Source organism: Agelaius phoeniceus, chromosome 7, assembly GCF_051311805.1.
Source record: "Agelaius phoeniceus isolate bAgePho1 chromosome 7, bAgePho1.hap1, whole genome shotgun sequence".
Classification (NCBI taxonomy): Eukaryota; Metazoa; Chordata; class Aves; order Passeriformes; family Icteridae; genus Agelaius; species Agelaius phoeniceus.
In genome coordinates, this window is record NC_135271.1 from 23,852,227 (window position 1) to 23,876,552 (window position 24,326).

The following is a 24,326-nucleotide window of genomic DNA, read 5'->3' on the forward strand; positions in this document are numbered from 1 at the left end:
TACCATAAAAAGACCACACTGCTTCACAATTAGCATGATGGCATTGGGATGTAGTAAATAAAGTACACCCTAATCAAGGATGTATTCCCACAGAAAGATGACAAAGGAGGATCCCAGATGAACATTTGCAGGACAGTAACAAGTTTCTGATTGAAAATACGTGCTGGATATCTTGACTCAGAAGCTCATAAAGCTAATTTGGGACAGCTAAACTGGTCTGGCAGAGTCTCTCATTTTTTATCATAGGCTTTTGTTTTGCTAATTTTGTTTAATTTTTTTTTTTTTGTCTGATCTAGTAAAATTTTTATAGCATTAAAAGGAAATAGCAACAAAGTTTCATGTAGCTATTTGCTTTCAGTTATAATATATAGGGATGAGAAAATAAATGATAATGTGATTCCAGTAGGAATATTTTATTAAAACATCATTAATTGAATTCCATTTGGTATCAATGGATACTGACAGTATAGCAGTAGCAAATGCTGTGAAATTTAAGCATTGCATGCCAGAGTCATCTGTGGCATCTGATCCATCAGCAGTTTCCTGAAGGATTTGGCATCCCATGTCCTTTGTTCAGGATTTTGTTACACAAGCTTCCTGGTCACTTGTATATGGAACAGCAAACTGAAATAATGTTGAGCAGCCACTAGAACTTTTAAAAATGATATTGTTCTCTTTTAGCCTCCGACTGTTTTCATGCATACGACTGTTTTTCAGATGCCACAAAAGCATCAGTCATAACTTTGATGTAGCAAGGCCATGCAAGAGCCTTGTTGAAGAAGTCGTGTGCTCACTAAATTTGCATAGGTAATATGTCAAGACACTTGGCAGCAAATAGACCATTTAGGAAAGGAGCCTAATGCCAAATTCTGTCAGTTGAATTAAGCTAGAATTCTTCTGCTGTGACTGAGAGTTGGATTTGTTTCCAGGATTACTGGCTACCAGTTCTATGATTTGATGTCATGAAGAAACTGCTTCATTATTTGCATGGCTGGGTGAGGATAGGATGGGCATTGCTTTGTGCAGATAGATACATTACTGTGTGCTTGTGAGCACCTCAGTGTAGCAGGTATTTATATAAACATGCATTGGCACAGGTACCTTATAGTCTGAAGGAGTATGATAAATTCATGTGATTGTCTTCCTTTACTTACAGATCAATGCAATCCGATCAATTGTTCCGAACAAAAGCAATAATGAGATAGTTCTGGTGTTGCAGCAATTTGATAACAATGTAGACAAGGCTGTTCAAGCTTTCATGGATGGTGAGTACAATGTACCTTTTTCACTAATGCAGGAGGGATTCAATGACATGCCAAGTATTTGTTGTTTCTAGTGGCTCAAAATATATTCTGTAGTTCTTCTGAAATCTGATGTGTGACACTTGTTAATTATTAAAAAAATTGATCCTCCTGGCTGCATCTTTGCTTCTTCATAGTATGAGATGAAGTATGAGTATGACATGGTTGTTCATCTGTTCTACCTGACTTTGCTATTCTTGAAGCCATTCTTACTGCAGACCTGCTTCTTTATTCTGCATGAAAGTTAATGCTTTGTAAATAATATGCCAGGAAATTATTCACTATTGAAGATCTAAGTACAGTAGCTAAGAACAATTCAGGATAGTTCTGAAGCACATAACCAGGCCTCTAAACCCCTGAACTTGATGCATACATTGACATTCAAACCTCAATCTGAATTTTGCAAATAGTCTTGACATTTATAATGGCTGAACCAAGACTCCATTGAAAGTTCGAGCCATTTAGACCTGGATCCATGTTTGTATTTTGCATCATGAGACCACCTCTAATGAAAGGTCACTTGTATTTTAATATCACTTTTCTGGTAAATATATAAAGTCAAGTATTTTGAACTTTCACCAGAATCTGTGAGAAACCCTTTGCTGAAGTAATGGCATACCATGAGCAATCTTTTTCAAAATTTTTGTAGCTTGGGGTTGCATAAACGAGAGTAGAAGTTCGGTGGTCTCAAATGGCCCTGTAGATCTTAAAAATGCCTCATTTTTGCTATCTCAGCAAGTTGTTTAATTCATGCCTATTTTACTTCAAAATGGTTTTGAGTTTGATTTGGAATAACTTACTAAAATGTATCAGTCAAAAAGCATCATCGTATACTAGGAATTACCAATATGCAAAAAGCAGATGCAAGCAAACTGGAGTATTTATAAATGTTTCAAAATTCTTCCACCAGATCTATATGATTCTTTTTGCTTCAGGCAGCTGCACAGACAGTTACATTCTGAGCGATGTATTGAAATTGCATTTGTCTGTGCACACACACACACAGAAAAAGGGAAGTGTGATATATCAAATTAACAATAATTTTTTTTTCCTGTAATGTATGTCCTGGGGAAGGTAGTGGAGGACTTTTTGATAACTATTCACTAAGTTGCTTTCACTTTATTTTGTAGTAAGTTATCATAGCTTACTTGTGGCTTACGAATTGTTTCCAATGGCTCCTCAAAAGAGGAAGTTCTTTCATCACCTGCTGTAAGGAAGAAACAGGGCAAGCACAAGCTTTGTAAGAAGTGCAATAAAGTCATGAAGAAAAGCAAGCTGTTATACCTGAGTTCAGATGACCTTTTTTTTGAACTTTACCAGTACATGATTACTGTTCAGAAGTCTTTGTGAGGGAGTATATGAAAATTGCTAATATTTGTTACTGTCTGGAAAGAGCAGAAAAGATACATATCCACGTAGCTGCCGCTGTGGATGGAATAAATAACTGAAATATTTTTTCACACGAATGACAAAAATTGCTAAGATTGAAATAACACTTGCTGAGAAGTCCTGCAATGAAAAACATTGGGATGGCCATGCTGAGTGGAAAGGTTGAGCTGCCTCCATGCAGTGCTTCTCTCAGAGGTGCTGCTTGCTGAATCAAGAAATATTCATATTTAGTTTCCAATCTTGCCTCGTATCTGGAGTGACATTTAGATGATCCCTCTATTACAAATTTTATTCTGTATGTAAAATTTGATTTAAGTGAAAGAGGGTTCAAATGTTTTATTTGCTATGCTAGTTTATCTAATCAAGCATAACCAGAAGGTCTGTTCAGCTGCTTTGTAGATGTGTTCGAGAAAATATACTGGTGTATTCAAATGAGGGCTTTGGGATTTGGACAGTTTGTGCATTTCCAATTGGAAGAAAGAGAGGATAGTTGGATGAATCCCTAAAGTAACTCTCAGCATGCATAGTATTCACAGGGAAGCTGAGGGGAGCAAAGCAAAGACACCACCAGCCAACACAAAAAGGGTGTTGGTTGCTACTGTGAAAACAGTTATCAAAGCTGTCACATGAAATCACATATTTTCAGCAACATGGAGTAAAATGGGGAGCAAATGTTTATTACTTGATACAGAAACATGGTGCCTGTCAAAAGATGAGGTACCTTTAGGAGAGGGGCTTGTACTTACATGTACATAAGTGTGTGTGTAACTAATTGTAAATATGTATATAGTTATACATGAAATAGAAGTTGTCTTAGCCTTCTATCTGCATTGTCATGTCATCTAGCAAATAAAACATGGCTTTGATGGATTCCATGCAAGTTTTTTCACAGTTTAACAGATGTGACTTAGCAAGATACATAGTCTTTCCTATTGTGTGTGACAGGCTCACCAGATAATCTTGGATCTGGCTTATTGTGATAGAAAAGTAATTTCTGTACATCTGAAAACCTCACACGTGTTTGGCTGAATACAGGTTGACAACTCCTGGTGGTCTGAAAACAGCAATTCTTCTTAATACTAATATAAAGATTTTGCTGAAAGGATTGAGAAGAATGGCTGAGTATGAAATCCACTTGAAAAGGCAAATAATTGAGTATTTACTGGATTTGTGAAGTGATGGTAAAGTGATTGTTAAATTCAAGCAGAAGACCTTTAATCTGCTGGCATTTAAAATATTATTGTAGCAGATGCTGCCATAGTAGTTTGGATGACAGTTCAGACTGAGTGCTTACCATGAGATCTATTTTCAGCATTAGGCTACAGGAGAACAAAATGATGATGTTAGTTAGAAGGAGAAGAGTTTTCTTCTAACATTGCAGCAAGCACTGGTCTGACCAAAGCTCTGCCTGCTTTGTTCCATAAATTTATTTAAGCAACTCATTATGGCTGACAGGCAGAATTTCAAGTATAACTGTAATTACTGTTCAGTATAATTTTTTACCATTCTTTTCTGCCAGGCCTAAGTTTACTGTATTTGTGTGATGCAGATTTTATGCAAGAGTCCATGAAATTACTCTTTTGTATGCTAATTCTTTACTTTTTATACTCTTATGTCTTCTGAAGATGACAGGTAACACATAAAAAATTAGTGATAAAAATGCCAGAAGTTTTTAAAACTTTTGGATGCTCTAGAGTCAAGGTGGATTACTTAACGTACTCATTGTTGACTCTGGGTACTGAGATACTTTCCTTTTCAGGCAAGAGATTTTGAGTGTTGATTTTTCTGGGTGTTATGCTAATGTTTTAAGTTAGGCACACAATCACTTTGAGCAATGAAGTCCATAAAAAGCCAGTAGTGCCAAGGAGACCATCCACTATAAGTAATGAACTCAAAACAGGTCACTCAGAAGAAGAAAAGCAGCAGTGTCCATTTTGTTCTCCCCACATAAGAGAATTCACTACAAATTGAAATGCTCCTCAGCTAGGAGACTAGAAACTGATCATGAACACATGGTAGCTGAACTTCTGTTGAAATGTTTTCTCTTTCTCTAGGCAGCGCAACTCAGGTTCTAAAGGAATGGAATATGACAGGGAAAAAGAAGGTAAGAACTTGCTCTTTAGAGTCAAGGCATTTAAATCACTTGTCAGCTGTCTGTACTTGAATTGTACTACTGTGGGTCAGTACTTGGCCTTTTCCATCACAGGTGACTTCATTCACACCTGTAGACAGTACTTGAAAGCAAATGTGTGTACTATTTTTAATCCTATTCTTCTGTCATTGTCTGACTAAGCCCAGTGTTCTGAGCAAATTTCTGAGACAGCAGAAATTTGCTCAGAATTTCCATGAATTTCCATGTACCTGGATGTGGGACCCTGGACAAGCACATGACAAATCCCAAAACAGCCCATGCACAAAAACACTTTTCATAAGAAACTGTATCCTGGGTAGTCACAGCCACTTAGAGTGCTCAATTTACTGATTGTATTTTGAGTTTGTACAATTTGCATTGAGTGATGTCTCTGTTCTTGTGATATTTCTCCATTTAGAACAACAGGAGAAAAAGAAGCAAATCTAAACAGCACCAAGGCAATAAAGATCCTAAAAACAAGAATAGTGGACCTGAGAAGGCATCTCAAGAGCCTCAGCGAATAAATGACTGTCATATGAATGGATGCCCTAAGGACAACTCTGGCCGTGGTTCTGCCAATCAGAAATTGGAAACCACTTCTCCTGAGAACAAAGGCTCTGGATTGGCAGGGTCAGCACTGGACTGTCCAGAAATCAAAGGTCAGTTTGTCTGACAGAGAGCACCTTTGCAACTGGCAGTAGCCAAGCCTCCATTGACATAAAGACCATGGTATTTTTACTGCCATGAAGATGTTGTAGAGATGTTTTTGTGGAAAAATAATGCACATAACTATCAGTGTCATGCCAATAGATTAATATCTGCACACTGTTCATCTTGTAATATGTTTCCTTGCAATATGTCTTTCTTCTCCTGTAGACAGCCCAGCTGATCCAGAAGATTACAGGTAGAAATATAGAAAAATGCAGGGTTAGAAAATGGCTTGAGTGTCAAATTGTTAGCAAAATTATTAAATCCCTCATGTGGGGTAGAGATATCTGAGCACTATGAGTTTTTGGTATATTACTGGATTTCTTTATTGCTTAGTCCAAACTAGTCCATTTTTTATTTTTCTCGTCTTCCCTACACAGGCTAGTCACAGTAGACCTCCAGTGGCTTTTCTTAGCAGGGAAGGGAGGGCCTTTGTGATTGGAAAGGCACTCTGATAGCCTTTTAGTACATGCTAATTAAATGCAGTAAAAACAGTTATGCAGTTAACAACAAATTTCAGAAGATCAAATCTTAGGGACAGAACCTGAAGAGCCCTGGCCTTTCTTTATAGGTCAGCTGATAGATTGCTGGTTTCTAATTAGCTGTTAGAGTTATGTAGCAAGGGCAGTCTCAACTGAGAGTAGAAAGCCTTGATTTATAAAGAATGTTCTATGTGCACTAGTGTGAGATGCAGCCAGGGTTGAACAGGTTAGTGACAATTCTCCCAGAGGAGAGTTCCTCAGTGTGTGCAAGACGGTGTTGGCATCACAACTTTGACGTGTCCAGAGCCCTGCATTACTGGAGTTTCTTGCTTTCACAGATTCACAGCATTCTTTGACTTCTTTCATTACTTTCTTACATACTGTTTTATGCAAGATACCTTTCCTGGTTCTAGGCTCAACCTTTTAAAGCCCTTGAAAGCTGATTTAAAATGTGAGCACTGATGTTCCTCCTTGTTCCTCTGGTGTTACATGATTGCCATTAAATATACCAAGATGTGCTTTCCACCTGTCCTAATGCCCAGCCAGGGCAGAAAGAAGTCACTAGTTGATATGCTGTCCCTGTCCATGTGATATCCTTCAATCCCAGCAGTGTTTGTCCCATTCCATGGGCCGTAATCCAGTTGTTAATCTGACAAGTCCCTTTTCTCCAGACACCATGCATCATCAGTTGAATAAAGTGATGCATAAAAAGCATCTTCAGAATGAAGAATCATTCATTCATTAAAGTGAATGCAAAAATTAGAAAAATGAGTTAACACAACAAATCACTTTTTATGCTTGTTTCCTTAACTAAAATTCACAGTGGCAGTAATAGCTGACCTTGCCTGTCAGTTTTCACAGTCATGCTTTGGCTGCTTGTTCCTCTCTTAGGATGCTTGTATCTTGAATCCCTTTGAAGTTTTGGAAAGAGGAAACCAGGTTGTCTTGTGGCAGCCAAACAGGCTCAGGCATTGTTGTCTTATCCCTCTGAAGCTGTTGAACCCAGGAGCCTAATCTTTGACATACTTTCATTTCCTGCTTGGTTCCTCTTAGCAGCAGCTTTTGATAGAAATCTGTAGTCAGGCAAGGTAAGTATTTCAGGTAGGAATGTTTAGTCAGAGCTTTTAAAATGCTTTTAGTAAAATTAGGAATATTTTTTTGTGTGCTATATATATGCATATTTGGACAAATACTATAATTGGTAGCATGCTTTTTATGTTATGAGGTGTTTTCCCCATTGGCATGAAAGAGTTGATTTTTTTAATTGAGTTTTTCTTTTATACACTGTTGAAATAAGGAAGTGTTCCAATTAGTGTTTAATTACCAAAACAATTTCATTTGTTGTCATAGCTCTCTGAGGTTCTGTATAATGTGTGCCAGGAGAACACCATAAAGTCATTCTGACTTAAAAGTAAGACTTCATGCCTTTCTTAATCTTACAACTCCCTGTTTTCTTCCTTAATGCTTTCTTGCAGACAGAGAACGAGAACGCCAGAGAGTATCTGTGGAATCAAACCCAAAGACTGTGAATGGAGTAGAACAGCATGAGCCCCTTCAGTCATCAGTTCAACTCCAGTGTAACCCAGGCAGGCCAAAGTCAAAATCTTCCTCAGTTAAATCACCCAATGTGTCAACCCAACCTGAAACAAAGACAGATGATTCAGTCAAAAAAAGAGGTAAATTTGGTTTCTGGTTCCTCTGTTCTGAGGTCAAAAACAGCTGAGGCCTCCAGGAAAAAACCTCTGAATTCACAAAAGTTAAAAAGAGATGTGTTGGAAAGTACAAGCAGAATTATTTTAAAAATGAATTAATTTATGCTCTATTTAACATATTAAACTGAATAATTTAATTAATAATGCCTTTCTAATATTATTTGATTTGGGGGATGCATTTCAGCAAACATGTTTAGAAACTGAAGAGCACTAGGGAGGGACTATGAAAAAGTTGGATTTATGGACTTCAGTAGAATACCCACTTCATTCTAGTCTGGGCAAATAATATGTTGAACTATTCCTGGTGCCTCATTCAGAAAAACTAAAACCAACTTTCTGACTACTGTGCAATTTTTGTTTTCTATTTTAGGGCCAAACATTGAAAAGTCAGTAAAAGACTTGCAGCGTTGCACTGTTTCTCTAACCAGATATCGTGTGATGATCAAAGAGGAAGTGGATAATTCAGTCAAGAAGATCAAAGCTGCTTTTGCAGAATTACACAGCTGGTAGGTATATCAGCTGCAGGGATCCATCAGCTCCACTTAGAAAAGGGACTAATTAAGTGACTGGTACTAGTGGGGAGGGGTCACTTACACCCTCTTTGTTTGCAGCATTTGGTTTCATAACAAAAAAAACCATCGTGCCATTTAAGTAATGACATTCCTCACCAACCAGGAAGTAATATATGCATATATTGTATACATACATAAAGTTCTTTGAAAAAAACTTGGATTTTTTTTACCCCTTAATTATCCATTTTGACCTAATTATTTTGTATCAGATTCAGTGACAACATATATGAGCAAATGAAAGCTGTTCTAAATATCCTGTCTGGGATTTTCTGAAGTCTCTATTACCTTCTTTAAATCTCTTCTTTCTGTACTGCATCTTTGATCTTACTTCCTTTGGCAGACAGTCCTTTACTGTCTCTTCATGTCCCATCATCTTTGCTTCTTATCCTACCATTGTTCTCTTAACTTTCCCTCATAGTTCCTTCTAAGTTTCCCATCCATCATTTAATTTCCAATTTGCATCTCTAATTCATTCTTTTTCTCATTTTTTAATGTCTTTAATCTGTTTTTTATTATAATTTTGATTACTGCTGATCTTTAGCATGTATACCTACACCCTTTGAAAACTTATAGCAGAAATAATTGCTGTAGTAGCAAGTTGCATATTTGATATATTCTTGTCATAGAAAAATATTTCCTGCTTTGAGTTTCACTCAGCCTTGGTTAAGCACAGATGTCATATAAAACCTATGTATTAGACAGTGTTGAAATCAAAAGAAGAAATCATGTTAAAATGTACAATACTTGGTTACAAATCAGAGAAGAGTAAAAAACCTTTCCCCTTTAATTCAATCACAGTATTTGTCAGTATTTTCATGAGCATGTCTTATAAAAGAGCAGTCGTATTGGCAGAAGTTTGTTAACATTGGACTTCAGTGGTGTATTCACTTGTCTTCAAAGATGTATCTAAAGTAACTTTAGGGCTATTGGCTATTCTCTATGGGCAGAAAATCCAGGTGCTGCTGAGCTGATTTTGGGGAAGATTCTGGTTCAGTGAGCCCCCAGTGTACTTTACTGTATAGCAGGGAGAGCTGTGTTTCTGTTTCTCCAGTGAATGTGAGCTGTGATCACCCGTTGTACTAAACTCAGTAATGTCAGGATTGTTCTGGAGCCATTACAGTGATTTTTGCTGATGAACTTGCATGTGGTAACAAGATAGTTGGGATAGAAAAATTGAGTGGAGTTCATCAGCTCCTTCCACCTTTTTTTTGGGCCTTCTCAGAGGGGACCTTTTCTCTGAGAAAACTATAGCTGGATCTCATTTGCTGAGTAGTTCACACTCACTTTTTTATTTTTGGTAGGAGTGTTAAAAATATCTTATGTCACATGTCTCACCTTGGCTGCTGACAGTCACAGGCAATTCAGTCTTTAAGCAATTGTCACTCTGAGCACAGAACAGACTTAGAATTTTGTCATGATCTAAAAGTGCAGGAAGGTAGTAAGTTCAGAACTGAAATTCTTCATTTTTCATGTATTCATGTTTTAGTTTGAAAAGCAGTAAAACGTATTGCCTAATACTAAAATACACCAAAAGAGTTTGTAAATGCTAGTACTTGAAATTATTAAAATAGCCTGGAAAACTTTTCAATAGGCTTAATTTTATTTTGCCTCCTACCAGCTTCAGTGCCTAAATTATTGAAGTGGAGTCTGCTGGAAGCTCTAGAATCTAACAGATCTGTGGTCTGAATATTTGTGCCTCAGCATAACATTGCAGTGAGGACAGTACAATGTCAGGAGATGTTTATGGAAATCTCAGTACTGGCTATGTTGCTTTTGGCAGCTCGTAAGTCTAACGTTTAGGTTTTTCTTCAAATGAATGAAGGAGATTTTTTGTTTAAATAGTGAACTGCCTGACTTAACACCTTCTTTGCTAAAATTAAAGAGAGGTTTCTGATATTTCTTAAGATCTTGTGGCCTAAACTTTGAGGAAGATGGGCACAGCTGTTTTAATGGCTTGTTTCCAAAAACTCCCTGACAACTGCTGTAGATTTAGTGGATTTGGGTAGAAATCACCTGAACCAGTGATACATACAGCTTCAGACCTCATACAAGGATCACACTGTATTCCTGAGCTGCAGGGTTTAGTGTGTGTTTTTTACATGGGAGTTTCCTTGCTCCATAATTGAACAAAACATCCCCAGTGCTAGCAGGAGGGTAAGGTTTTAAGTGAGCATATTTATTACTCTCCTTTGGCGTGGACTTTCACTGTGACACAGTCAACATGTCATGAAAAAATTAAGGAATTCAGCTAAACTGTGTCTCCCAGAATGCTATGGAATAACCAAAGCAAGGGCATGATGTCAGGTCTCTGTTGTGATCGTGATTTCAAAGGTTTTTCCAAGTTTCTCTCCCAGTTCCTGCTGGAGTGTGGGCTGCTTGAGATGGACAGCAGATACAGCAGCCACCAAGTGCTGTCTGTGTGCAGAACTGCCAGGAACACTGGAATGAGCTCAGTACTGTAACCCCTTCCTGTTACACACAGCTAGCACCACCTAAGGGGTTTTAGTGAAGCTAAATGAAGTCAAAAGCTTTTATCTTGCATTGCAGCTGAATGCTGAAACACATACTAATTTGTCTCTTTTGGGTTTATTTTTCTTCCTTTGATAATAGGATATAAGACCACTTTTGTGTCCTTCAAGGTCAGAATCAAAACTGCATTGCAAGAGTCAGTAATATTTTTGACTTTCTGATAATCTGTTTCGTTTTTTTAAATCTTTCCTTATTTTACCAATCACAAAAAGAATGAAGAATGCAAAGATAATATCATGTATCTTCCTCCTACTTTCAGACAGTAAATGAAACCATTATTATGGAGTTAAATGAATAGCACATGTGGCCTAAGATGTCCTGAAAGCTTCAGCAGACACATTCACAAGAACTTCTCCTTTTAACAGCATAAACTATTGAGTGATAGCTGCCAGTGAAAATCCATGTTTCTCTCTGGCTGATTTTTCACAGCTTGACCTAGCCAATAGGGAAGTTACTCCTGAACATGTAATATGCTGCTATTTAAAAAGTCACCTATCTGGCAAGATAGTGCATAACCTCCCAAAATTGAAAACCAGTGCAAAGGAGCAGATGTGATGTGAACCCCTGTAAAAGCTTGGGGCAAAATGTAATGCTTACTTCAGTTTTGACTTTGTAGTAAAATGGGGCAAATAATAATCCCAGGAAGATGTTTATTTTAAAACATTGCATTGGGCTCACTTCCTCTTTCTTAAAGAACCTCACTGAAGTTTCTGGTAACTGCAGTAATTCTCTGTGTGCTCAGAAGAAGTGATAATAGCTTGCATTTATTGAGTTCTTTTCATGCCAGAAGACTCTACAGCATTTTACAAGCCATGGGCTGGACCAAGCAGGGCACTTAGCCCCACAAGAAGTCTTTTGCAGTCTCATGTGGATTGTGCTCCTGCTGTGATCCAGCACTCTGATCACCCCTGCTCTTGCTGGGCTTTCTGTGGCATTGCTTTCCCAAGGTTATGAGAGCACTTGGCAAAGTGAGCTGAAGGGCAGTGTTCCTCAGGCTCACATGGGCCTGAAAGTTAGGAGAGAAATCTTCTTGATATTAGCTCTTGATCCAGTATTTGTCCTCGTTGCAATCAGCTTTGCTGTATGGTTTTCAGGAATACTTTGGTGTCAGTGAGAACATGAGGTGCTTCCCTTACTACTTTGATATAAAATAAATCAGAGCATAGCCATGTCCCATGGTAGTGTAGAGCACAGAAAAGAAGGCTACCAAATAGTCCTTTACTTGCAGGGGAGGGTTAAAAAAGCTAAATGAACTCTTCTCTCACTAGAGTGGACTTGAGACATTTGTTGCCAAGCTTAAAACCTGCATGCATTAAATGTGTTCTCACTTCTTTTCCACCAAGGGACTGAATAACCATCTTGGGGCTAAAAGAAGAACCCCAGGAAATCTGAGTGAAATGTGTAGAGCACAAAAGGAGCCACAGTTCCCCATAACACCTCTTGCCAGAAAATAATTTTCACATATTGGGCATTCATACAGTCATATGGAAAACTAAAAGGGAACATCTGCTACTTGCCCATATGGTCTGCTGCCAGCCACAAATGGTCTATAGAAAACAGTAAGAACCAGGTTTAATTACGCTGCATGCAGAACTGAACCACATAAATACAAGCTTCTCTTCTCTTTTGTATATATTGATATGTCCAGTGCTGTGTAGAGAGCATGAAAATCAATACAACTGAGTTTTTGAAGTGAAGAGAAAGTAGTTGAAAGCTTTACTACAGGCTAGATAAAAAAAAATCTGACATAGTGCTGGGAAGATGGAGTTTGGCAATACTGACAGTTTAAAAATAAAATAGATTCAGGGTAACAATTAGAAAACATGTGCTGTGTGTTTGGGGAAAATTAAGAAGTTTTCATATTGTTTTCTAACTTAAAGCAGAGGAGTGGTTGAATGGGGGAAGAAGTAATCTAAAAGAACAGAATTATCTCTGTACTTACATAGTTGTGTCTGTACTGACTCAGTGTGGGGTAGTGAGCAGTGGTGCCAGTGCTCAGTTGCAGAACAGTGAGAACACTGTTGCCCCTTTCTGAGACCCCTACTTGGCAAACTGTAAAGATAATGGTTTTGTGTCACCCCTAGCCCAGAATCAGTGGCACCAGATGAGAGCTGCCTGTTTGTGCTGTGGTTGTTTGGAGATGGGCAGATGGCTGGGAAGGCCAGGACTGGTATTGCTTTACTCTGAGCAGAGTTCTGTGCTGTTTTTCTCTCCATTTCCAGGCAATTCTTCTGAGGTTTCTGTCTGTCTGACAGCCGGCCTTTGGTAGTTTTGTTACTTCTTAAATCCAGGTCAAATCCTCTTGCAGTTTGTTGTGATGTTTGTTTGCCCATCAGTCGCATGATCCAGTCCTTAACCTTGTCAGCCCAGAGAAGATAAAAATAATCTCCTTGTGTTCTGGTTCCCTTGGCCCCACTGGGTTTTCAGGTACTTCCAAAGATAAGTGCTTTGACCGAGGCCCTGCTGCCTGGGTGGTCTGGGAGAGCCTGATCCAACAGCTCTGGCCCCAGGCTGGGTACCTGCCTGGAGAGCTGCAGCACTGGAAGAGGGGCTTGTGTTGGCACTCTTATTGCGACCTCCAGCAGTCTGGGATCCCCCCTGCTGTGCATTAGTGGAGAGAACAGACGGAGTTCTTGGAGCTGGGGGGAGTTAAGTTTCAATGAGATACCTAAGTCCCCCTTCTGACCCCTTTGTCTTTTACAATTACTTACTTCATCACGGTATTTTTTTAACAAGTTTGTGAAGCTGGATGAAAGAGGTGAGCTTCAAAGGTGGATTACATTGTTTCTTAGCTGTTGTCCCTATTTCATGGTGCTGTGTCTGCCCTCTTTTCTCCCAGTCATTCATAGGCGTGTTTGTCATCCTCAGTAAAACAGAACACACAAGTTTTGAGGCTGTGCAGGTATACTCTTGATTTTGTACATGCCATTTTGTACATGTAATAGGTGACTATCTCCTTTCTGATCTCACAGTTGTCAGACTAATGAGAAATCTAGCTTACTAAACACAAAAAGAGAATAATTATCTTGAAAAATTTCAGCTGACATTACTCCAAAAAGCTAGACCTTTCCTTGAGGCAACTTTCCAATGTGCTTTCTTGAGAAAGTGACTTCTTTTCTATAGCAGGAACTCAACTATTGTCTTCTCCTTTCTGGAGTGTGTTTAGGCTGAAATATTTAACCAGTAAGGTATTAAGATACCTCAGGAATCAGATCAGAACTGAAACTCAAATAGGAAAGAAATACTTTACAAGTTTGTGTAAAAGTGTGCGGGATGCTAACAAGCCATGGTGCATCTCATACTAAAACTCCCATATTGTGAGATGATGCCTTCATTTCTAAATAACTAAAATTTAGAATTGTTCTTTCAGGAAAAGGTTTTCCATGTCAGTTTTTAGCTTAAACAAGCTTTTGTGATGAGGCAATAAATTTCTAATTGTTTGTAAAGAGATCTTAAAAGAAAATTGCAAATAGGCCCTTAATTATGGTGCATTTACCAGATCACACTGTGCTGGGTGGCTGCTAGAGAGAACAGTGTTAGTGAAGGTAGATAAAAAATTACACAAAATGAACTTGAATAACTAAAAGCCTTTAGGCGTTTTCAGTTCTACTAGATTGTGCTCTGCAGAGGGGGAAACATTTCAGTGAAATTGATTTATGCTGTCTTTTGTTTATATTCTTATTGTCAGACTGTACTAGTGATCAGAATGAAAATTCATGTAATCTGGTTTGCTGTGCAATCATTGTGCATATGCTGATATGGTAATCAAATAACCTTTAAGCATTGTGAACATTCAAATAATATTGAGCTAATACTGAGAGAATATAATCTACTGAAACATTGCAAAATATGTAATGTACCAGCTTTTCCTACAAGGTATTTTCTACAATATATATCTCCTATTACTATAAAGAAAACTAGAAGTATCATTTCTCCAATTACAAAATAGCATGGCTAGTCAGTAAGCTGTTCATCCTGTAACACTTATAATCACCTAGTACAGGTGATTGGGCTTTATATTTACATTCTCATCACATCATTCTAGCTCCTTGTGCCACAAGTTTGACAGGGACAGTTCTAGTTTTTGGATTGACGTGCAGAATTCTTTTGTGAAATACACAATTGGATTAGAGATTCTTATCTGTTGTCTTTTCACACTGCCTGTGGGTCAAGTATGTTCATGCTAGAAGGGAAATATGTGCAATAAAAAAAGCATACTACTTAAAGCAGAGCTTATCAGGACCATCTCATGAATTTGCATGTAACCTCAGCTGAAATACAGCAGAGACAGTAACAGTGCTAACATCCCTCAAACTTGCTTGGGCTTGTCAGCAGCTTGTCAATCAGCACAGCTTCAAGGAGCTACTGGGTTCCAAAGCGTTGACAGAGCAACATCACTGGAGTATGTTGTATTTTTGTTGATGCCTAAACTGTCAGGCTTGAACAGTGTCTCACTACTCTAACCCCCTTCCTCATGAAAAAAGGGTTCAAATTGTAACTCAGTGTTCAGCAGCTCTCCAGCTGAGCCAGCCCCCAGAGAATGCCCAGGAAAAATGGTTCTTCCCTCTTCTGGATGAAGAGCCCTCCTGCAGTTATTCAGGATGCCACCGCTGAGACTGTGTTCCTCAGTCTGCAGAAGAACAGTCGTTCTCAAACTGTTCACAAAGCTGGTTCAGGGGGAGTAAAGCTTATTAAACACCCCAAGGAGAAAATGGGCATTTTGAGGGGTTTAGAGGGTTATAAAAGGACTCATTTGAATTATGCTTAAGACTAACCTCTATGCCATGCAGCCGGGACTTACCTTTAGAGCTGTGTCAGCATTTTTGCCTCCATGTCAGCTTGGCCTTTTTATTTCCCCATCTCTTCAGGCACAATAGGTTTGTCATAATGCCTAGAAGAGGTAGAAGGAAAGAGAAGGTTCTGGTCATCTGGAAACCTTATGATTCTCATCCGTAAAGCTATATATCAGCCAGTCTGGCAGTCTGAAGCAGCTTTTCTTAATAGGCACTAATAACTTTAATCATTTTAGTGGAATTTGGAGGTATTGCAGCTGACTGAAAATATCTTTTCTTTAGCACTGTGCAAATATTAGATTTCATGCTGTAAACTAGAGGAAGATTATTTTGTTTCACTAATGTCAGAACAAATTCAGAATTTGTTCTGAGTACAAAACTGTGCAATGAGGCAGCTGTCAGCATGATTTGCCCCTATCATTGCTGTGCCAGCAGTTCATTGTAGTTTGGCATTTGCAGCTCTTTTGCCATTGTACACTAGTGTGAATCCTGCCAGCCTCTGTAAGGCCAAGGCATGACTACTGTTCATTTGACCAGGAATAAGGCACCTCTGTTTTTGCCTTCAAAATCCATTCAGCAGAGTGATTCCTAGAGAGCTGCTGTCTCTCCTGCTGCATCTCATAGCTCTACACAAGCTCTGGCTGTGTCTCATTTGCATGCCCTCTGTGTTAGCCTCTGCTTTGCCCTCAACAAAGAGGGCTTTCCTGAGCTTTGCCCTCAACAAAGGGAGCTTTCCTGAGCCCCACTTCAAAATTTCACCGGGATATTAAACTCAAAAATGCTAAATCCTGTGCTCCAAACTGCAGATACTCACCTGTGGTGAACAGTGATATGGTGCTGATCCTGAAAACGTGAGGGGTAAGAAATGGAAGAATCAGTCCTTTCAGGAGACAGGTGTGGTGAAAGGAGCAGAAAAGAAAGAGACAGTAATGTTACTCTGGTGTTTTTGTATCATCAGTCATAGAGATAAGGCTCACTTGATTCAGATCTGTCTTGAGTCTGATTGGTGAAGGGAGGAATTGAGTCCCAGTGTTTGGTCTACTGCAGCAGGGGACTGATGATTAGGGCATGGATTCAGGTACATTCAAAGAAACAAGTGGTTCTGAGTTGTGTGTTTGTCACCAGAGTCTCAAATAGTATGTGGACTATTGTTCAAGTGTTGATATTCAAGGTAAGGAGAATTTCAGATTTTTAGTGCTCAGAGTAACCAGAAAAAATTGACAGGATTATGAACTCTTCAGAACATCAGCTAAAGTAGTATGTTCATTATTTTAATCCCAGTTCCAAACAGCTATAGAAAACCCAAGAGAAACAACATAACTGGAGAGGAAGGAATTAGCAGAATCTTTTCCCTCAGGTGTCTTTAGATCTGAAATGCATTCTGTTCCTTGCTCTGCTAGAGCTCAAATCTGATCATACCTGATTGTGCAGAAAGTTCCTGTAGCAGTCAGTATCCAGTTCTCCCCAGCACACCAGTGGCTGCAGGCTGTGCACTGGAGTGTACCAACTTGATACAACATTTTAGTGCCAAATGACACTAGGAAGCATTAAAAGAAAATGCTTTCCTGGGAGGTATTGCTGTGCTGAGCTTCAAGCAGGTCTCAATAACGCTTTTGCTGTGGTCTAATCACAGTCACTGTATTAAAGCTGAGTACGGCATTTTTTCCAGAAAATGCATTAAAAATGGTTGAACTCCTAAGGAGCTGTTCAGTTTGACTGTCAGACCTTCATATGAAAACAGTGTGGGATACTAGCAGGAATGAGAGACAAGATTTGATCCATTGATTTTTCCACACTGTTCTTGTCCTTTCTCCTCCTATATGTTAGCATTAAGATTTCTCTTTGTATTTGTCATTTGTCTTTTTCTTTTTCCCCCAGGCCAGGGTTTTTTTTCCAGTTTTCTGTCTGTTATTTTCATTTGTTTATAACTTTGATAAATTCTTGTTGGAGGCAGTATTGCTCTGTTTTGCATTTTCTGTTGCTGGTTGGCCTAGGACATTTCTAAAGAAACATTAACTTTCCCCATATATGACACATGGCAGTTTTGGTTTCCAAGCTGAGAAATGTGGTTGTATGCTTCCAGATGAAAATGAATGTTCCTTTCCTTTAGCCAAGAGAGAGAGGGCATGTCCTCTGCTGATGTAAATTAGTGCAGCTGCATTGTCTTCAGGGAAGAAAAACCTTTTCAAGATCTGTCTGTTAAAGAAACTTAGTTTCTTACGTGGACAAAGGCACCAGACAGCTTCTAAATTATTTTAATCTTTTCCAGTGTTAGTTTTTAGCTAGAAGGGAAGTACTCAGGTGGTTGTTCTTTAAATTCATCAGTCCTGTCCTCTACTGTTACACACAAACACTTTCCTAAAATGTTCGTCAGAGACCAAAATGAAACATTAGGAGTGGAAAATTGTCTAGGAACAGGTAAGATTTAACTATAAAATATGATAAATAGAGGAACTTGTTTTCATTCTAGTATTAAAAGTAGTTTTATTTGGCATCAGAATAAAATGTTAGGGGCCACCAGTTTACTAAGGATCTGTTCCTGGAGTGCAGAGAGGACAGTCCTGGAAAGAGCTGCACTAAAACACTCTTCTGATAAGCTCTGCTGTTTTGACTTTGTTCCTTGAATGTTTTCCAGACAAAAGTTTGTTTATATAACCTGTGTAGTGCAGTAGGGAGACACTGATAACAGAGACAGAAAAAGTAAAAATCTTTAATTTTTTTTTTTTTAATTTAAGAGAAAGTAGTAAAGATAACTAGATTCTCTTTGGGGGGGATAGAAATAGGTAAGAACTTACAAGACTCATTTCAGCCACCTGTTGTGAAAGTCAAGGAAGTTTATTAAACCATGTAGTTACAAAAGCTAATTGAAAATAGATTAATTCTGAGAAGCTTTGACTATTTAGATTAGCAAGCTGGAGTCATCACCTGCTTATTTGGCATTCAAGCTTAATGCTTGTGCCTGGAGAGTATTGAGTGCCAACTGGAACAATTGTGTCCTTCCATTGTCACTACCTCTTAACTGATTTGCTCTACTGTAAAAAAACCCTGCTGTTTTATTTCCTCTGGTGGATAGGTCACACTAAATTGATCTGGCAGGCTACAACAATCATTTTAGTCTTGATTCTGTGTATGAAACAAAAAAAATGTGTTACACTGAGTTTGTGTTGTCTGGCTGCAACCTTTGCCATCAGCCAACCTCTTCTGTCCCTGTTGTTGGCTACTGGGAGGCAGTGTGAAGGTCTCCTCCTCTCCAGGGGGCATGGTAGACTGGGAAAACTCAAGGACAGAAGACTGCAGAGCTTCTGTTGCAAACCTCCTGTGTGAGATTGGTTGGAAGATTTCAAGGAAGGATGAATGGCACTTGAACATGTTGTAGCTGGTGAATGTTTGGTTGTCAGCTGTGTGTTTGCCATGTGTTCCCCACACTGCCTGCTCATCAGTCTTTCCCTGTTTTAGTTAAGCAGCTGTGAATATTTCTCTAAGTTTCTGTCTCTTTACTGCCCACTGAACTCTGCAGGGTCTTCCTGTTCTTGCTAAGGATGTTCTAGACAAATGTTTTGGTTTTAAGTTTTCTATACCATCTTCCTTCAGTAGAAGCCTGTCCACATGTAACTCAGTGTCTTCACTGGGTCCAGAAACTAATGTCTAAGGTTGATTTTACTAACAGGGTTGAGAGCCCCACTCTTCCCTTGAGTGTGTGCCTAGATCCACTCCTGGTGTCTGACCTACTTTTTGCAATTTCCCCCTCAGCTGCTTGAATTTACTCACTTATGCAAACACAAAAACTAACATTGGTGGTGTTTATTAAATGTGAACTTAACTTTAAGAATAATCTAGTGAGAGGAAAACAGAAGGGCACACCAGAGCACTGCCTCTGGAGGGCATTCTGCAGAAACATTATTCCCCTGGACAATGTCACTGTGTTCATAATGGGACCAACTTAGCACATATCCTGTCTGCTCTCAGCAGACCCACCTGATCAGTTGCACTCTGTCAGCTTATAGGCACTGTCAGGGGTTGCACACCAGGCATTTTTAGAAGGAGAGAGACACAATTCCTTTAGGAAGGCCGGGTAAAAGTGGAGAAGCTCCTTCCCAGTCCTGGAGGGAATAGGGGGCAAGGAAGCTGGCTTCTGTTATGGAGATACTTTAATGCTTATTTACATCACAAACCACTTTCTTGTTTACCCTAACATATTTTGCAAAAATATCTCTAAGGAAGAAAAGGAACTCATTCCAGCCATCTTTAATTTTGTTTCATGCTTAGTTTTATGCTGACACCTAAGCTGTATTATTCTGAGTAGCAGCAATGGTCTATCTGGCTTAATTAGGAAACAGACTGTTTAGTCATTTGAGGATTGCTGTGCTGAATGAGACTGATTTCCACATCTGTGCAGATATGTGGGAAGGCCAGTGAGATGTTTGTGTAAAGCAGCACTCACTCATTATCACTAATTTTTCATAGCTGGCTTCCCTAGGTATTTCTTCAGCTTCAATTTTTTAAGTCTTATTCATTTCAAAACTGCCCATTATTAATGCCTGAAGTCTATATAGTTATAGCTTTTGATTTTGATGGAGTCCTAGCATGAATTAAATAATTATTTTTTTCTTTTTTTTCTTTTTTAGCATCGTAGACAAAGAAGTGTCTTTAATGGCAGAAATTGATAAAGTTAAAGAAGAAGCCAGTAAGTAAAAAAAAATACGCAGGAGAATTTTGGAATACTGTTGAAACAGTTGTTTTGTTTGGCAGAAAATAACACAATCCTTAAATTTGGTTAGCAGCATTCCATCATCTTTCAGTCTATATGTGTAGTCAGATAAGGCTTTGATGTGCCAGGGTAGTTTCTATGTGCATTGTGCATCGAAATTTCAGTATTATGCAATTAAGGTAAACCAAAAGGTGATAAGGAGTTAGATTTAAATTGCTTACTTCTTCTGCTTACATATCAGAGCTTTTTGACAACTCTTTTTTTCTCCTCATTTTTGTGGTTATTCAATCACTTTGTTTCCATTTATCAATCACTTTTTGCTTGCTTATATTACCTACATAAGTTAGAATACTGGAATTAGGGGGTAGGTTATTGTGTTGCCTTGCATAGCTTTAAGGGATAGTGATCAAGCTTATAAATTAGAAATTTTTTTAAAAATCAAAAAACAGATCTTTACTGCAGTCTGTTTTCTTAGTAATCTGTGGGAGTCAATCTGATTCCAGGCTTTCATGTTGTCTTTGGTTTTTGCATTTTTATATATATTCTGGTGGGGGAGGGGTTGAAGCAAGATGAGCCTTGTCTTAGGATACCACAATATCTGTCTCAGGCTCCATCCAAGATACAATGTTTGTATTTACCTCCAGGAAATACAGAGGGACGTGGTTCAATAGAGAATGCTAAGCAAGAGATTGAAGAGTAACCAAAGCTTTATTAGAATGATACTTTTCCTGGCAGATGAAAACGTCCTCCATATGAATGCATACAATCCTTTTATTGATTTGTGAATCTAAGGTCCTTCCAAGCAGGGTCACAAATAAATTTAACATTCTTGAATGCTTCATCTGCATTTAGAATTCACTTAGTTTACAAAAGTATAACAATTGAATTTTTGTTTAAAAAATGCTCTAAATTCTCTGTTGCTGTCCAAGTCTCTTGCAGTTGTATATGTGTAGAAACGAAAAGGTACAAAGTTACAGCAGCAGAGATTTTCAAAGTTTGTTGTTTTAATTTTATTTGCTAATTTTCTGGGAAGAACTTGAAAGAGATGTCAATTTGAAGCTTTGTGTTATTCTGGGAAGGACTTGTGGAGGAATATATATCTGCAGTTTTTGGTTACCTTTGGTCACCAGATACCAGGTAGCCATAATCAGCTACAGAACATGCACTCATTCCCAGGAAAACCAATGGCAGCATTCCCACTGATCAGCAGACACAGTTTTAAGCCCTAACTGCACAAACAAATCCACATTTTGGAAAACACTGTCCATGGCTGACGGTTTTATAGGGCCCCTTCATTAATCTTGTCCAGTTACGGGAATTTTTGTAGAAAGTAAACCTAATTCCTACCTACCAGCACACAGAGTGCTGCATTTGCACGTGGTGTGTTCTGTGTCCATTTCCCTGCCAGCTCCACACACAGCAGCCTATGGCCCAGTACCTGTATCCAGCAGTGTGGTTTCTGCTGTCTCTCAAGGCTGCTCTAGGCTGTAAAATGCCTTCAGAAACTTAGGCAGAAAGTTGTTACAGGACTGTAACATGCTAAGCAAGATTTAGAACATTATTTATTTTCATATCTCTTTGCTGCACTCAAGGACTGTTTTACAGTGAGTGATCTTATTCTTGCTGTAAACACTAGGAAAAATTCCAAATATGATAATTTCAGGATTTTTTTAAAACATGGGTATTTGGCTGGCATCTCATGGAAATAAGTGCCAGTATGAGATGAGATCATATGGTCTGGGTAGTCACTTTAGCAAAGAGAGGATATTGATCTTGGGGAGGAACAGTATTAGCATTACCTAGAATAAGCAGTAAAGCAGAACTATTGGACAAGGTAAACACCTGGTAAACTGTTCATTTAATGTGGTAAAATTTTCCCACTCTTGTAGACCATATTGTAAAAAAATGAAATAGAAAAGATCAGCTGGAAAGATAGCAGCAGTTCTTAGCATAAGTAATAATGTAGGCACAGATTTACCAGCAGGGCTAAAGGAGCTGTAGCTACCCTCTGCCTTCCCTGCCATGTGTGACACACAATCCTCTACAGTTGCACAGTTTGTTTGCTCCCACACAGCTGTACAGGTGCAGCTGTGTCTCCCTGTGCCTGCTGGACCATGTTGTACTCAGTGAAACATTGGAACTGGTTTCCCAGAGGAGAGGAGATCCTCATCCCTGGAAGCATTCAAGGTCAGGCTCTGAGCAACCCCATCTATTAAAGCTGTCCCTGCTGATTGCAGGCAGTTGGACTAGAGACCTTTAAAGGTCACTTCTGGCCCAAACTATTGACTTCACAATGCTTTCAAAAGAAGGTGTTATCTGATTAAATAAATTATAATGGGTTGAGAAACAAACTGCCCATGAAATATCATTAATTCTCACCTTTAAAAACTGCATTAGAAAGTATAGGCGGGTTACATGACTTGTCAAGTGTGCTGTGGAAATTTGTGGACAAAAGAAGGCAAAGAAGCTAAAATCTCTACTGCTGTAATGGAGTCTGTGTCCTTAGGATAATTTACATTAAGTACCTGACTGTATGTGTAAGTTCAAGACAAAAGACTATATTCTTACTGTTTTACATTTAGATGATGTTTCCTCTCTCCCATAAGTACTGATCCCATCATCCAATTAATCACTTGTTGCTTTTTCTCTGAGTCACCATTTTGGTAATAGTTTGCATATATTTCCACCAAAATTATAATGTCATATTATCTTGTGTACAACTAGACCATTGCTTCATGGTTTATGATTCAACTTTCCCTATAAGAATATAACTACTCACCCCTTGCTTACATAGAATATACAAGACAGGCAGTAATGAATATTTAGTATTTTTTTCATAAAGACTGTTTGCCTTCAATGCTGCTTAGCTGTTGAAATGGCAAATACATATATTCCATATGCGAAAGCAAAATTGCGATGCCAGTGACTTTAACATAAACTGTATATGAACAGGTTTATTTCAGAGGAAGTGAAATTCCCCTCTGTAAATCAAATACAGCATGTCTTCAGAAACAGGCTGGTGACTCAATGTAATGCTTCTTTCCATGTCTCTGGAAGGCTCCCTGTTTTTATGCTTCAAAATAAAGCACTAGAAAACTCAAAACAACATGTCTTTGCCCCTGTTCATCTGAATGTTAGAGGATAGTTTTAACTTTGATTTTCTGACAGCTATCCCATTTTCAGATCTTTTTCAAAATCAGGCGGTTCAGTGTAATCAACTTAATCTGTGCAAGTATCATATTGGAAGTCCAGTTGAAGTCAGTAGTCCATGTGTTTGTCTCACATGGGATGTACCATCTTAATGCCCAAAGACTAATAAAGAGCAATTTACCTTCCTAGCATTAATGACTGACTGTTGGTATTTGGCAGTGGAAATCCTGACTGCTCGGCAGAAGAAAGCAGAGGAGCTGAAGAGACTGGCAGACCTAGCCAGTCAGATGGCTGAAGCACAACTCTCTGAACTCAGGGCTGAAATTAAGGTCAGGCATTCACTTCTGCTTGGGTATTTTAGCCATTTGTAGAAATACTGGGGAAGAGTTGTCACATTAACATGCCCAGGCTGTTTATTCCTGCTATGGGTTGAGGGGTAAATACACTTTCCCTATGGAAAGCTAGTTTCTTAAAGCATTGTAGCACCTTTGAGCAGTGTACAAATGCTATCAGAAAAGTGTAAGCTATCCCCTCCTAAGTGTAGCAGTGGGGAATTTTGTTGTTTGTGTATCATTTAGACTCAGCAACTAAACCTATAGCTTCAGGTTCAGTGATCAAACATACATTCTCTGCTGAAATGCAGTTCCACTTCCCAAGTGTGGGAGTGATCCACCCATCACTGGGCTCTAAGATGTAATTTCGTGAGGATGGGAAAATACTTGGTTCTGCACAGAGATCTTGTGAACAGGGCAGGGTCAAGAATTTATTGAGTCTTAAGGTGAACTTAAGTATTGATTGGTTCTTTTACCATCCACACAGTCATTTGCTCAAAATGTGAATCACTGTTAACA

At 38.7% G+C, this 24,326-nt stretch overlaps 1 protein-coding gene across 4 annotated transcripts in view; it reads left to right on the plus strand.

Moving 5' to 3' along the window:
- The window catches only part of SPATS2L (spermatogenesis associated serine rich 2 like), a 137,579-nt gene that overhangs the window by 106,917 nt on the left and 6,336 nt on the right, over window positions 1-24,326 (plus strand). For all 4 annotated transcript variants that reach the window (XM_077181229.1, XM_054636339.2, XM_077181230.1 and 1 more), the window contains 7 exons: window positions 1,157-1,265; window positions 4,745-4,794; window positions 5,240-5,480; window positions 7,487-7,687; window positions 8,094-8,229; window positions 20,243-20,301; window positions 23,695-23,804. In XM_077181229.1, coding sequence (XP_077037344.1) covers window positions 1,157-1,265; window positions 4,745-4,794; window positions 5,240-5,480; window positions 7,487-7,687; window positions 8,094-8,229; window positions 20,243-20,301; window positions 23,695-23,804 — 906 coding nt within the window. The remainder of the gene's footprint in view (window positions 1-1,156; window positions 1,266-4,744; window positions 4,795-5,239; window positions 5,481-7,486; window positions 7,688-8,093; window positions 8,230-20,242; window positions 20,302-23,694; window positions 23,805-24,326) is intronic.